General features: G+C 44.4%; 1 protein-coding gene across 1 annotated transcript in view; it reads right to left on the reverse strand.

Annotated features, from left to right (window-relative positions):
* TAF4B (TATA-box binding protein associated factor 4b) overlaps positions 1–10,497 on the reverse strand; it is a 50,508-nt gene extending 40,011 nt beyond the window's left edge. The window contains exon 1 of the mRNA XM_035126312.2: positions 9,991–10,497. Within this exon, the coding sequence (XP_034982203.2) occupies positions 9,991–10,396 (406 nt within the window). The 5' untranslated portion in view covers positions 10,397–10,497. The remainder of the gene's footprint in view (positions 1–9,990) is intronic.
* Positions 10,498–15,120: the final 4,623 nt, after the last annotated feature.

Genomic DNA, 15,120 nt, shown 5'->3' on the forward strand with positions numbered 1-15,120 from the left:
TTTTTTAATTACACATATTTATAACCCTCCCCCTTTCACTCAGAGGTCCGAGGGCAGGGTACAAACACTTAAAAATCACAAATATATAAAATCAACACAAAACAATCATGAACGAAATCAAACGGCAACAACAACAAAATGAAAATGCAGCCAGGAGAAACAAGTCAAAGCGCACCTCACACCCATCCCCAAAGGCCTGGACAAAGGTGTGTTTTCACCTGCCTTTGAAAAGACCAAAATGTTGGAGCATGATGCACCCAAGGGGAGGTCCTACCATACTTAAAAAGTAATTGTCATAGCCTTGATAGACAATGCTGTGTGACTGCATACTTCTGTGACCACCTACGTGTTTCTTTTTAGGCAAGAAATCTCATGCTTGATATTCTTCACCAGACAAGGTCCATTCTAAAAAAAAAGAGAGGGCCTTCTTTTGCTCAAAGTAGGCACGTTTTATTACATATACAACTCTAGAATCTAACATTTTAATACTGATTTTAAGGCACTTATCCATGTTTATGATATTACAGTAATAAGGGGAAGTCTGCCTCATAGGCACACACCCCTCCTCAGGTAATCCTACTTCCACAAACTATTCACCGCTGGAACAGGGGCATGTTGCCAACACAGGATTTAACCCAGCCCTAGTGCTGATATCACAAACCCCATATTTGGGGGAAATGGCCCCGCAGGCCAAGATTGTCCTACGGGCCAAAGGTTCCCCACTACTGCTAAATATACTTTTTAATAAGGCTTCCAACTCATCCTTAAAAGGGCCAAGAAACCATGCAGGAAGGTATGTTCCTCCTTTCCACATAGGGGCAGTGAGTGTTTAAAGTTACAAGAATTTCAGGATACAGGTAGGTAGCCGTGTTGGTCTGACGTAGTCATAAAAAATAAATCTTTCCAGTAGCACCTTAGAGACCAACTAAGTTTGTCATAGGTATGAGCTTTCGTGTGCATGCACACTTCAGATACAGATTCAGGAGTAATCACTGGGTACTTGTTAAATCCTCTAAATCAGGGGTCAGCAAACTTTTTCAGCAGGGGGCCGGTCCACTGTCTCTCAGACCTTGTGGGGGGCCGGACTATATTTTGAAAAATAATAATAAATGAACAAATTGCTATGCCCCACAAATAACCCAGAGATGCATTTTAAATAAGAGGACACATTCTACTCATGTAAAAACATGCTGATCCCCGGACCATCCGCAGGCCGGATTTAGAAGGCGATTGGGCCGCATCCGGCCCCGGGCCTTAGTTTGGAGACCCTGCTCTAAATGGTAGGTGCCATTAGAGACGAAGAGCTGAAAAGTGCTGCTCTATTGTCACCTCTAACCAAGGCAGCTTCAAAACCAACATAAAACCTTGTGAAGCTTGTTTGTTTCTAAAGTATGGCTGTCTATTACAACACCATCAAGTGATCCTTCTTTTTAAAACCCCATTAACTCTAGGGAGAAACAACTGTCTCAAAGCTCTTGACGCCCCCACCAACGCTTCCCTCAGCCACTTTGCAGGTAGCAAGTCGAGAGCCTAACAAAGGCCAGCTTTTGATATCTTATCTCAGCTACAGACCACTGCTAGAGTAAAGGTTTAATTGGTATGTATAGTTCCAAGTTGGGGGAGGAAGAAGGATCCGGGACAGCCTGGAAGGATAAACCAGGGCACAAGTAACAGAAGAGAAGGCAGAAGAAAGAAAAGAGGAGGGGGACTGGTAAGCATATAGGAAAACTACAGCAACTGTGGTTTCAGAGGAGGAAATGCTTTAAACTTAATTTATTGTTGACTTTATAGTTCATCCTTCACAGAAACTGTATGATAAATAGCAAACATTATAAAATTCTTTAATAAATAATGAGTAGCAGCATATAAGAAGAGGTAGTAAGAAACATTCAAGTGTTTCCAACCATCAGCTCCTCCCAAAGGTGTGGGTAAAGAAGTGCTGGGCAGAGGAGTATCAATGAAGGCAAAATTGCAAATTAGCAAAATTGTAAATTAGGGGTCTCATGCTCATCTGCAATTTGCAAGCCTGAAACTGCACTCCTAAGCACATATGTCTAAATAAGCTTACGGTGCAAGCTGACACTTATTCATAAGTATGCATGCACAGGACCTAGCTGTAAAAAACAAACAAACAACACACTAGGGGTGCTTTGACATCTCAGTACAAAATGCACAATCTACATAGCGTAGCCTGGGTGCCACAAGGCTTTGGTGCCTTTCTTCTACTTTCTACCTACATTTATTTTCACTTGTATACATGGGCTTCATAAAAGGCACAGAGGCACTTTTCGCATCAGGTGTCCAAATGTCCTTAAGAATGAAACACATGGCCCTGCAATAGTTATAATCCTGTCTGCTAACTGCAACATAGTTGTACAACACTGCCATCTAATGGTGCAGCTAGTTAAGTGTGTGTTTCCCCTTCATTCTAAGCATGTATCACAAGTGCCTGAGAACATGGATTATCTAGCACTACTCTACAACACTCGCCCACATTTGAACACCCGCCTGGGAAAACAGTTCTAGGATTGAACCGAAACAAGCACTCTGTGTGGTGGCCTGATGTCTGTTGCCTTAGAACAGCTGCATAGGATAGAAAGGAAGGGGACGGTGCACATCTGGAAGAATCCCAAGAACAGGTAAGCAACACATTACCAGAAGAAAACCTATTTGCTACTTATCTCCACAGGAGGCAGTATTTGGTAATGGCAACGAAAGTGCCACTGCACAGGTACCCTGACTATTGCTATCTTGCTCATTAGCTTTGAAAATCTTTCTAATAACTGCTAAGCCCGACCACCCCCACCCCCCAACCCAGGAATTATCTGAATAGAACTATCGTATATGTGCAGTAGTTTGAACATACTTCTGCTTTGGTTTTCAAAGCCAGAAGCTATTATTGTGCCAGAGAACTTAAGATCAATTTTATTGTTTCCCTCTGTTGCCTCCACTTACCTGTTCCTGCATTTTAGACAGGCATGGGGAACTACAAAAGTAAGTTGTGGAGCACACTCAGGTCCTCAAAACACAACCCAGTAAAATGCTACCGAGTGGCTGAGACCTCTACAAAGGCACTAATGACAGGTTCCCTTTGAATGCTAAAGACCGAAAGTTCAATGGTTCCCATCATAAGATTTGGGAAATTAGGAGGGGTGGGTTTTTTTATTAATTGGGAAATTCTGAATTGGATAAATTTCCTATGCATCAGAAAACTTTCTGAAACCCTTAAGCCCCCAATGTTTTAGCCTTTCCTCATAGCAGAAAGTTCAGACCCCACATTCTTAAAATGTGAAATTAAGGTTTTTCTGCCTCAACTTACATCACTTTACACTTGCTCACACAGAATTGCATTTTCATTCTACCACCCATTCACTACATTTGGACAGATCATTCAGAGCTCTTCACAACCCATTTGTTTTACCCACCCTGAACAATTTAATGCCATCAGCAAACTTGGCTACCCTGCCCCTGCTCAAGGGCAACCTTTGCCCAACCTGGTGCCCTCCAGGTGTAGACTATGATGCCCATCACCCCCACAGCTTCACTGGCTGCAGCTGACGTGAGGAGAGTTCCAGTTCAAGTACCTGGAGGGCACCAGGTTGAGGAATGTTGCTCTCTAGGGCCTGGGCTCATAATCTTCCACAATTTTGCTGTTTCAGAGCACCAGCCTTTGCTGACTACAAAGCAGAAAGTGTAACTTCCCAATTCTTCAGCCAAGTTCAAGCATAGTTACCTTAGTGAGTAATGGCAATAATAGTGTACAAGAACAACATTCCCAGTGCAGAATGCAAATACAGTGGTGCCTCGCTAGACGAATTTAATTCACTTCAGGACTCAATTCGTCCTACGAAAAATTCGTCTAGCGAGTCCCAGTTTCCCATAGGAATGCATTGAAACTTAATCAATGCGTTCCTATGGGCTCCGGGGGACTGGCGGCGGCATGGAACGGGGCTTGGAGAAGGTCTCCGAAGCCCCGTCCGATGCTGGCTGTGTGCAAGGCGTGGGACGCAGCTTCGGAGACCTTCGGAACAGATTGTCTTTGTAAGTCGAGGTACCACTGTACAGTGGTACCTCGCAAGACAAATGCCTCATGCAACGAAAAACTCGCAAGACGAAAGCGTCTTGTGATTTTTAGTGACTCGCAAGACAAATTTTTCTATGGCCGTGCTTCACACTTTTCTAAAGCCACAGCGCCACCTAGTGGATATACAGTGGTGCCTCGCAAGACAACGTTTTCGCAATACGACACGACTCGCGGAACAAATTAATTTCGCCTTGCAAGATACCACTGTATTTTAAAGAAATACTGCTTTATTGTGTTTGTGTGTGCAACTGTATAAACAATGAAGAGTGGGCTACAAGTATTTTAAATAAACATCCTACAGGATTTGTGAAGTTATTATTCATATGTGTGACTAAACATCTATGTGTTTGGTCAGAGGCTCTTCTTGAAGGTTGCCTTGAGCCTTTTGAGACACAGGGCACATTTGCAGCAACTTTTCATCTTGTATGCTGCTGTCCTCTCCCCCCTCTTCACCCATTCATTTCTTTCTGTGATGACACAGAACACTCTCGACACTCCCTGCAAGATAGTTAAGAGAATTGCAGCTCAAGCCTGTACTAAGGGTTGCCACCAGCATTTTAGACATCCCCAGTCTAGACCCATGGAAATCCTGATCTGTATTTTTTAAGGAGAAGGAGCAAACTGCATCCGACTCCCCAGAGCAGTCAAGCACATGTGCTATTCAGCCAACTGTTTACAAAAGGAGTCAAAAGAAGCAAGTTGCAGAAACAGTAGCAAACAGAAAGCAAGGAAAAGTAGCAACCAGACAGAAAACAGTAGCAAACAAAGAAAAAACAAAAACAGTAATTTATAGATAACCTTGCTGATACCATTTCTAAGTTGGTTTCAGCAACTTGCATACAGCCAGCCTTATAGTTAAGCAATAGCCTGCTTGTGGACCATATGCTGCTCATTACAGACTTTACTGTGGGTCACATGGACTTTACAGTGCAGTGGAGCGTCTACCCAATAATGTATTTTACCCTCTATTTTGGCACTATTGCAGAATCCCATTTTTATTAATTGACAAGTTTAGTTGATTTTAAAATGCAAGACTAAAAAGATGCTCCTAATTAATCATAATGATTTGTCTTAAATGCACTAATACTATCAGCATTATGGAAGAGGCTTTATTCCCTAGTAGAAAGGGATGATTCTTCCACGATGATGTCTACCATAGCCAGGGCTGTCTTAAGCATATCCGGCGCCGTGGTGCAAAGATCCCTCCGGCACCCCCCCCCATTTCCCAGACCCAGAGTTGTTGATCTTTTTCAGGAAGGGGGAGTCCAGAGGGGAGCTTGCCCCACATTCCCTACAGGGGACGGGCAGTCACGCGAGGCACACGGTTTGGCCCAAAGACCAGCGAACTTCCCACTCCCGAGTCTTTAGAGCCCAGCAGAAAGCCAAGGTCGACGTCGAAGGGGGAGCCCCGTGCTCTGGAGGGCGAAGGGGGAGCCCCGTGCTCTGGGTGGGCTCTGACCACGCTCTCTGCGGAGCCTTCATGGTCCAAAGCGCAGGCAGCGCTGAGCACGGCAGCCAGAAGCTCCATGTGAGGCGGCAAAAGCGACAGCTTTAGAGTTGCAGAATCAGTGAGACTCCTGATTCTGAAGCAGGCACATGATGCCACTCTAGGCAGGAGTCTCGCTGATTCTGCAAGAAGAGGAGGAGAGGAAGCTCAATGGCCGCACGCTACTGCCGCCGTGGGGGGGGGGCGCCAGAGGCAGCTGCTCGGGAGTTCTGCAACTCACTGCTAGTGCCGCCGTGGGGGGGGGGGGCGCCGGCAGCAGCTGCTCGGGAGTTCTGCAACTCACTGCTACGGTAGTGCCGTCGCTTTTGCCGCCTCGCATGGAGCTCCTGGCTGCCACACTCAGCCGGACACCAGCCGTTCGGCGCCCCTTCGGCGCCTCTGGTGGCCAGGCGCCCTGGCGCATTGCGCCACCCAGCCCGGGCCTAGAGATGGCCCTGACCATAGCTCATGCTTGCATCTTTAAAAAACTGCTTCAAAAATGAGAGAGTGTGCATGTGTTCATTAATTGTCCAGTCGGACGATTCTGGGGTTGCGGCGCTCATCTCGCTCTATAGCCCGAGGGAGCCGGCATTTGCCCACAGACAGCTTCCAGGTCATGTGGCCAGCCTGACTAAGCCGCTTCTGGTGAACCAGAGCAGCACATGGAAACGCTGTTTACCTTTCCACTGGAGCGGTACCTATTTCTCTACTTGCACTTGATGTGCTTTAGAACTGCTAGGCGGGCAGGAGTTGGGACTGAACAACGGTAGCTCACCCCGTCGTGGGGATTCGAACTGTCGACCTTCCGATCGGCAAGCCCTAGGCTCAGTGGTTTAGATCACAGCGCCACCTGCATCCCTGTAGTCCTCACATAAGTGAGTAGATTTCATCCTAGAGATGCATGTACAGGTTCTTACTTGTCTGCCACTCTTTGGATTTTTTTATGACACAGAGGGAGACTGCAGAAGCATAAATTCATGCTGCCAATTTAAACTGTTGTAGAAAGCATGACAAAATCTGGAAACCATCAGCACAGTTGGGTTACATAATTGCATTTTGTCAAGAATAAAGGAAATCACCGTGGCAGAGAGGCACAGGTAGCAACAAGGACAAACAAGCTTTGCCTACACATGGCAATCCATTGAGGCTGGGCATTCAAGGATGTCTCGCTCATGTGGGTTGCAATATGAGCTACTGTTTTTCAAAGCAGTGCAATCTTAGTAAGAAAAACAAAAATATTATGGCTATGTCCAACAGCGATGCGGGACTTTCTGGAAAATTTTGAATCAGAAGATATCTCATTGCCCTAAATTGATGGTTTGATGTATCACGCTTAACTACATTATAAAAAAAAAAAGGAGCTCCATGTTAATTTAACATGCTGTATAAAAACCTCAACTATTTCTAGCAGCTCAAAATAGATGAATAGAAATATTTGATTAAGAACGTGTTATGTTTCAATAAAAATAATGAAAGAGAGCTTTGACTGTATTTAAATGCTTGTAAACACTATTCTATAGCAGCCGTCAATCCCTGGAACTCCCTTCCATAGGAAAGTCATATGGTACATTCCTTGATTTTTTAGGAGGGCAGTTAATTTTTTTCTGTTTGGACCAGCTCTTGCAGCCCTCATTATTTGGGGTGCTGTGAATTTCTATTGTGTGTTACTGTGTATTACTCTAACTCAGGCATCCCCGAACTTCGGCCCTCCAGATGTTTTGGACTACAATTCCCATCTTCCCTGACCACTGGTCCTGCTAGCTAGGGATCATGGGAGTTGTAGGCCAAAACATCTGGAGGGCCACAGTTTGGGGATGCCTGCTCTAACTCCATTTGGCAAAAAGTGGTATACAACTTTAAATAGTTGTATGTATGTATGTATGTATGTATGTATACATGGAATTTTGTTTCTTCTCCTTCCCTAATGCACCCACACACAAGAAAAAATCTGCTCTGGAGGGTCACCCAAACCCTCTAGAGCAGGGGTCCCCAAACTAAGGCCCGGGGGCCGGATGCGGCCCAATTGCTTTCTAAATCCGGCCCACGGACGGTTCAGGAATCAGCATGTTTTTACAAGAGTAGAATGTGGCCTTTTATTTATAATGAATCTCTGGGTTATTTGTGGGGCCTGCCTGGTGTTTTTACATGAGTAGAATGTGTCCTTTTATTTAAAATGCATCTCTGGGTTATTTGCAGGGCATAGGAATTTGTTCATATTTTTTTCCAAAATATAGTCCGGCCCCCCACAAGCTGTGAGGGACAGTGGACCGGCCCCCTGCTGAAAAAGTTTGCTGACCCCTGCTCTAGAGTGATTTTGAGGGTGTACATTGACTGCAGAGAAAGTGAGCAGACATGCAGCTTTGGATACAGCTCCAAAATATTTTAAGATGTTACAATTCACACACTTTAGACTTGAGGGGAAAATTAGGGTGTCGAAAACTGCTAAATACTCATTTTAGCATGCTAGAATACCTGTATGCATAAAGTAATTGTGTTTTCTTGGGAACAGTCATAAGAAATTATGACTTTGGTTGTACATTTTACTAGTATTATTATTCATTCTAGCTGTCTAGCTCAGCATGTATTTTAGTCATTCATGCAGCCAATCTCATGAAACAATGAATTTCTAAAACTGAAAACGTCGTGTAGAAAAATATGGTAGCGATATTCCCCCCCCCCCCCCAGCAAATTCTCCCTACCACTACAGGTTTCCTTGATGTAACAAGTCATCCTTAACACAGCTAGCACCATGGACAAACAGCAACAATTAATACTTGGATAATATGGTAAGGAACATTTTTCAACTTGTTACTTGCTCTGGGCCTGCAGCCACTCTATCAAGTCGACGGCACTCATGGCAAATAATGGTTTGTGCATGACCAACAATAGCCCTGCCACCACTATGCAGGAGTTTTTTCTGCCACAAGTGTTAAAATGTATGTGAAACAAATGAAGAAGTAAGCTACAGGTGCTCTGGAGTCCAACAACTTGTGCTCTTCCTTCAACAGATGCACTAGCACTTAGATTCAAAATTAGGGCAGGAAAATCAGTGCATTGCCATGTTTCCTCAAAAAGACAAGCAGCACCATAAGATATAGACAACTACCGACTCCAAGGTCACCCACACTCAGTTTGAACTGCAGGATCTCCTAGGTTGATCATTCCCTTTCATGCATACCAAGGGAGCAAGGAATAAGACTGAAACTTTCCAAGTTGCTCCTGATTTCATGACATATGTTGTTGGTGACAAAAAGAGCAATGTCTGAACAGGCCCCCACAGTGGCACTCCTGCCAGGGGTGCTAATTGGATAACTATTTTTGTATTGTCACATTTGCTACACAGAAATTCTGCCATACCAAAGTCTAACAACAGCTAATATTTCTGTTTATTCCAACTCCTAATATTCTCTCATTTTAACACCTGCCACCTGCACCTTGTCAAGAAATGAAAAAGTCTGGGTAAATGAGAGCAGTATCATTTTCTCAAAAAGGTAGATTTAACTAGAAAAATAGGATACCAACTCAAAGCTGAAGCTAGCTTCAAAATTCATTTTAATCGCACAAGATATTAAAAAGTCTCGACATTAAAAGCTTGGGTGTCAAAACATTTGGAGAACTTTTGCAAGTATATTACATCGTTGCAAGCGGGCAGGGAGAAGAGAAGGAAACTTAGCATACCTCAGGCAGGCAAAGAAGTTCACATCAGTTTATTATATGTGGCACAAGCATAACTTAGATGAGCAATTTAGCAACAGTTCAGTGGAGTCATTTCATGCAAATATGCAGTTGTGTCAGTGCACTGGGAACTTTTAAGTCACTAATCTGCGATTAGAAAGTGAAGCTGTAAAGGGCTTACAATACTAACTTTCTCCCTTTACTTCTATGATAGTCTAGGTCACGCTTCTAGGGCAACCTTACATAGAACATAAAAAAGTTCACTTATATTGAGTCAGAGTGTTTCCCTATAAAGACTTAATGCCATACAGCACAGATACTGCAGTTGGGCTGCTGGCAACATTTTTTAAAAGTCCTATCTGATTTTTCTTGAATTGGGGGGTGGGGGTAAGGCAGGGATACAGGCTGGCATTTTGGTGCCAACAACATTCAGGGGGCGGGTGCTGCGAAAGATCGGAAGGTTACGCCATCCCCATTTAACCTGCAGAGTTTGAACAGGAGTCCGTCCCCCCCAATAGCAGAAATTGAACCTGGGACCGTCTGCATGAGAATCAGCTCTTTGCCACGAAGCAATCGGCCCTGCTCTCATGCTTAGAAGGCACATCCCACCATGATGCCCACAACTCGCCACTAGTTCACTGATGACTTGACCCGTTAGCTTAAAACAAAACAAACTTGGCGGCGCCTGGCCTCATCCAACAGGGAGCGAAAGGAGCGCTGCCAGGAAAGGGAGAAGGCAACTCACCCGGCGGGATCTGGAAGTTAGCAGGTAGCTGTATTGTCACCGTCTGCGGGGCTTTGGGGGCTCCGGGCTGAGGGGCCGGCAGCCTGGTCCCCGCGCCGGGCGTCTTCGGGAGCTGCTGAGCCGGAGGCGCCCCTTTGCCCGCCGCGGGAGCAGATGCCGCCCGGGGCTGCTGGGCGACGGAAAGAGGGACTCTGCTGAGGGGAACTTCGGCGTTCAAGGCGGCCGCCGGGCTCCCCGCCGTGGCTGGCGGCGCCGTACTCTGGGCGCGCAGCGCAGCCGGGGCCTCGCGAAGCCCCCCGGCCCCATTCAAGGAGGCAGAGGAGGGGGAGCCGGCCGCCAAGGCAGCGAGCTCAGGAGTCCCGGAAGGCATGACCCTCCCCAGGGCGGCTGCTCCCGGGGTAGTCATGGAGGAGAGGGCGCGTGGCAGGAGTGGAGCCTTCCGAAGAATCCGAGCGAGTCCACAGCATAGCAGCCTCCGGGCGAAGGTTCCGCAGCTGGCGATGCGGCAAAAGCAGCGGCAGCAGCAGCAGGAACAAGCTGCCTCAGAGACTGCACCGCTCCCGGACCAAGCAAGAGTTAGCGAGACGGCTGCAGAAAACACATGGTCACGCAGCCGCTGCCGGCTTCTCCTCCTCCTCCTCCTCCCTGCTCGGAGGCGCGCACGTGCAGCGCCAGGCACTTCTCGCCTTGAGCAGAAGGCTCCAGCCAGGACACCGGCACACGCGAGCCGGCAACGCCCTACTGAGCTCCGCGCCGCCTCCAAGACCCGCCCCAAGGAACAGCCCCCAAGCGGCCTCGCTCTCCGTTAGCCATGTTTATATAGCCACGCGGGGCTCCCAGGCGCACGCGCCCTGGCTCTCCTGGAGGCTCATTGGCTACACCGGGCAACCTCGGCTGGGCGGTGTCAAGCAGCGTCACGCAGAGAGAACGGCCCTCCGCGCCGCTGAAGAACGCCGGAGGCGGAAAGTTACTGGGGAAATCGAATGCACTTGGTGGTTTTCTCTATACTTGTATTACACTCACTCACTCACTCACCGAAGGCGCATGTTGCATACGAGGAAGTAAGTGGAGTTGGTAATGCCAACAGAATGCCTATAATTTAGGGATTTGTATTTTTTTTAATGAAGAACATAGGTTTGCTTTGGGGTGGTGTTTTTTTTAAAAAAAATGATACTACTTGGTATCTGAAGAAGTGTGCATGCACACGCAAGTTCATACCTATGAGAAACTTAGTTGGTCTCTAAGGTGCTACTGGAAGGATTACTTGTGGAGTCAGTGTAGTGTACATCCACAGGCACCCCTGCAACCTTGTAAATAAGCACCCCAAAAGTTACTAGCATGCAAGCAAAGAAGAAAAAGAAGATTTTTTTACTGGTACTGTAAAGGAGGAGTGGATAACACAGCACCTTGCTGTTTTTCCGTGCAGAGGAAGGAAATGGAGCTCTAACCTTCCACCACCAACCTACTCACTTTTCTGCATAAAATTTCCTGCATGCATTTCCTTGTTACTTACTGCTTCCAGGCTAGTGGTTAAATACAAGTCTACTGTATTTAGGGCTACTCTTAACAAAGTAGTTAGTGGTTTTCAATCGTTGCTGTGAGGCTTACAAAATAAGCAGGGCGCATCCTTTTGAGGACAGGCAGGCTGTTCTGCTTTGCTGCAGACATTTATACATTAATGAAATGGTCCTTAAATGTGCTCATTTTGCTTTTTTAAAGACATAAGCATGGATGTGGTTTTGAGAGCGAAAAGACTGCTGGGCAGTGCAATTTTATGCTGCCACTTTACTACCGTAGCTGCTGCAACAGTACATTATATCACTGCAAGTGGGGCAGAGCTGTGCATTTGCAGAGACTGCTTGACCACCTACTAATGAACTCTCATGATGCCTGTGTTAATAATCACACTGACATATAACACTAGAGTTTTATCATTCCAGCTGGATTTTTACTTAAATATTTTGGTCAATGGCCATTCTTGTTGCTCCTCAACAAACTGCTGCTGGACCACTGAATATATTTTCAACTGCAACTTTTAACACTTACCTAGGAGGGAGTCTTATTTATCTCAGTGGAAACAAAATTAAAATAAAATAGAAAAATTCTGTGTGCGTGCACACGAAAGCTCATACCAATGACAAACTTAGTTCGTCTCTAAGGTGCTACTGGAAGGAATTTTTCTATTTTATTTTTATTTTGTTTCGACGGCAGACCAACACGGCTGCCTACCTGTAAATTATCTCAGTGGGACTTACTTCCCCACATATTATTCCCAAAGTAGCTTACAGCATTTCAATTCAAATAAATCTTAGAAACATTTAGAAATAACGTTAATTTAGCAAATAAATACAAAAAATAAATCCATACAATGCTATATAAAACAATACAAATATGGTAACCTAGTTTAGCAGCTTCAAATTAAACAGAAGAGAATAATCCCAATTCAGAAATAAGAAAGTAGATCATATGTTTCAGACAATGCACTTGTATCCAATAGTGTGTATCTGAGACTTCATCTTTAAACATCCAGAATCTCCACCCCATCTCTCACCTGGCTTTCACCCAGAGGGGCCTTATGCTCACCATTATTGTGGGCTCTCTCCCACAATAAAACATCAAATAACTTTCCTTCCACACTCCCCATCAATAAAGATATGTTTGTCCAGTCTGGAAATCATAAACAAAGTTTCAGGATGTTGTGATGACCCCCAAAGTAGTGGACCTTTTAGCCTTCCTCAAGTTAAAAGATAAGGGTAACAATGGAGAAACATGATTTAAAGGGCAAGTTTTACAAAGAAAGATAAGCAGTTTCAACATTACCAGTTGAAACTACCATTCAGTATTTTGGAACATTGCCAATTCTGTGTCTGTGGCATAGCTGCCAAGTTATCCCTTTTTTTAAGGGATTTTCCCTTATGCTGAATAGGCTTCCTCACGAGAAAAGGGAAAACTTGGCAGCTATGGTCTGTGGTTCATGCTGTTCATCATCGACTTATGCAGACACAGTAATTTAATTAGTAATTTAATCCTTAAATATTTCCTATTACCGCAATTAGTTAACACAATCTAGCATTTCCCTGCTTATCTGCAGCTGCCAATTCCTAATCAACAAGTAGAAATTGCATGTAAATAAAAGTTTGTTTTGTCAAGCAACTTTAGCAATTCTTCAAAAGAATTGCTGTTATTGTGTTCAGATGATATGCTGCTTAATTTATATTCTCCTGCTGAACTGAAATTCAGTATATTGTTTTCCATCTGTCTGAAGTGCTCAAGACTGGTGAATTCCCTTTCAACAATATGAGTCCCTTGGTCTGAACTACTCAGGAAAAGCAATTACAATATAATTGTAGGTATTTTTTTCCCCTCTTCGCTTGTGCAGTGCACCTAAATTCTTTTTAATGAGAAAAAAAAACAAGACATAAAAGTTTTATGCAGCTTTGGGACATCATGAACATGTCACAGTTACTATTCAATTATTGAAAATGGAATTGGAATCAAGCACCAAATATTGAGAAGTGTAAGTAAACCAATACCATGATCATTTTTTTTAGGTTTGTGTAAGAAGCTTGGGTTTTACATGTTGCTTTGTCCAACAGAAATATAAAGGTGATAATACCGGTAAATAGGGACTCTTTTAAAACACAAGCAATAAGCCAACCTGTAAGTGAATTGACAAATCCAATTTAGTTGCTTTTGCTGTATGAATTTTTTAATAAGCCTATCCATGCTCCTTGGAGAGTTTCAAAATTATGACATCCATTTAATGGTGATTCCTAGGGAATATTCATGAAACTATTTTTTTGAAGATACACAGGCTTCGTCTGGTCTTCCAGCCATTCCCCACCCCAAATCTATAGCTCCTCCACCCCACACTTCATGGGGCTGCCTTTAAAGACAGTTCAGAAGCTTTCGTTGGTACGGAATGCAAATTGGCAAGAGCCAAATTGGGGATGGGGAACCTGCCACAGGTTCTGCATTCTTGGGCTAAATGGTGCCTGCACTGATAACCTCAAGGCTTGATTACCATAATGTACTTTATGTGGGGCTACCGTGTATTTCAACCAGAAGCTTCAACTAGTGCAGAATGCAGCAGCCAGACTGCTCACAGTAGCATATTACTGGAAACATGTTACCCCATTGTATTATTCCTTTGTATTGAGGTTCTCCGAGACAACTGCCTTGCAACAAAGTTCCCACCCACCCACTTCTCCAGTACAGTACTGGACAAAGCATGGATTGCTGTGGTAAATTTCTGTTTGTTTCCTCTAAATCACCAGGCCCAGACAAAATGAATGTGATCACATATCTCAGTTCTCCAAAGTTTATAAGACTAAGGGCGCTGGTGTGCAACAGCCTTTGCCAACCTCATGCCCTCCAGTAGTTTTCGAATTTTTTTATCAGTCTCATCCTTTAGAGCCATGTTGGCTCAGGCTGATGGCAGCTGTAACTCTAAACATCACGATGGCAGCAGATTGAGGAAGGCCGTTGTGCACCAAGCAAAAATTATTAAATGAAACTTCTCATCATCTTTCCTCACCTTACCGCTGTTAAGTTAGTATGCTTGTTCAGAGGATAGTAATACATTCTGATGAAATATATATAATAAAATGGCCAATTGTATCTTTTGATCCCAAGAGCTCTCAGGGTGCAATCCTATACACACTTACATATCTTGGATTAAGGCCTGTTGAACTCAGCGGGGCTTCCTTCTGAGTAGATCCATGTGGGATTGTAGTGCACTTTACCTTGAGCTCAGTGGGAGTTACTTCCAAGTAAACATGATTAGGATCAGACTGCACATTATGTAGCTCAGAAGAACCAAAATTATTGACTGCATGAAAAAAACAAGCGAATTGACACAGAATCTGATGCTACTCACAGCTTGTATTAACAAAATAGTTTACATGCTTCAAGTGAGGAAACTGCTCCCCTCCCCTAAAAATTCTGTGTATGTGCCATATTTTTCCATTTAATTTTCTTATGCCTTGAGTATATCTTTCCCACTGTGGCAGATGCACAGAAGCAATCATGAGAGCTGCAGTATGTTTTCCCTGAAATATTAATTGTAAAAACTATTCTTCAGAATTGTATGTTAACAAAACTGATTGTCACACTGTGGAAATTAGGATG

Source organism: Zootoca vivipara, chromosome 8, assembly GCF_963506605.1.
Source record: "Zootoca vivipara chromosome 8, rZooViv1.1, whole genome shotgun sequence".
NCBI lineage: Eukaryota > Metazoa > Chordata > Lepidosauria > Squamata > Lacertidae > Zootoca > Zootoca vivipara.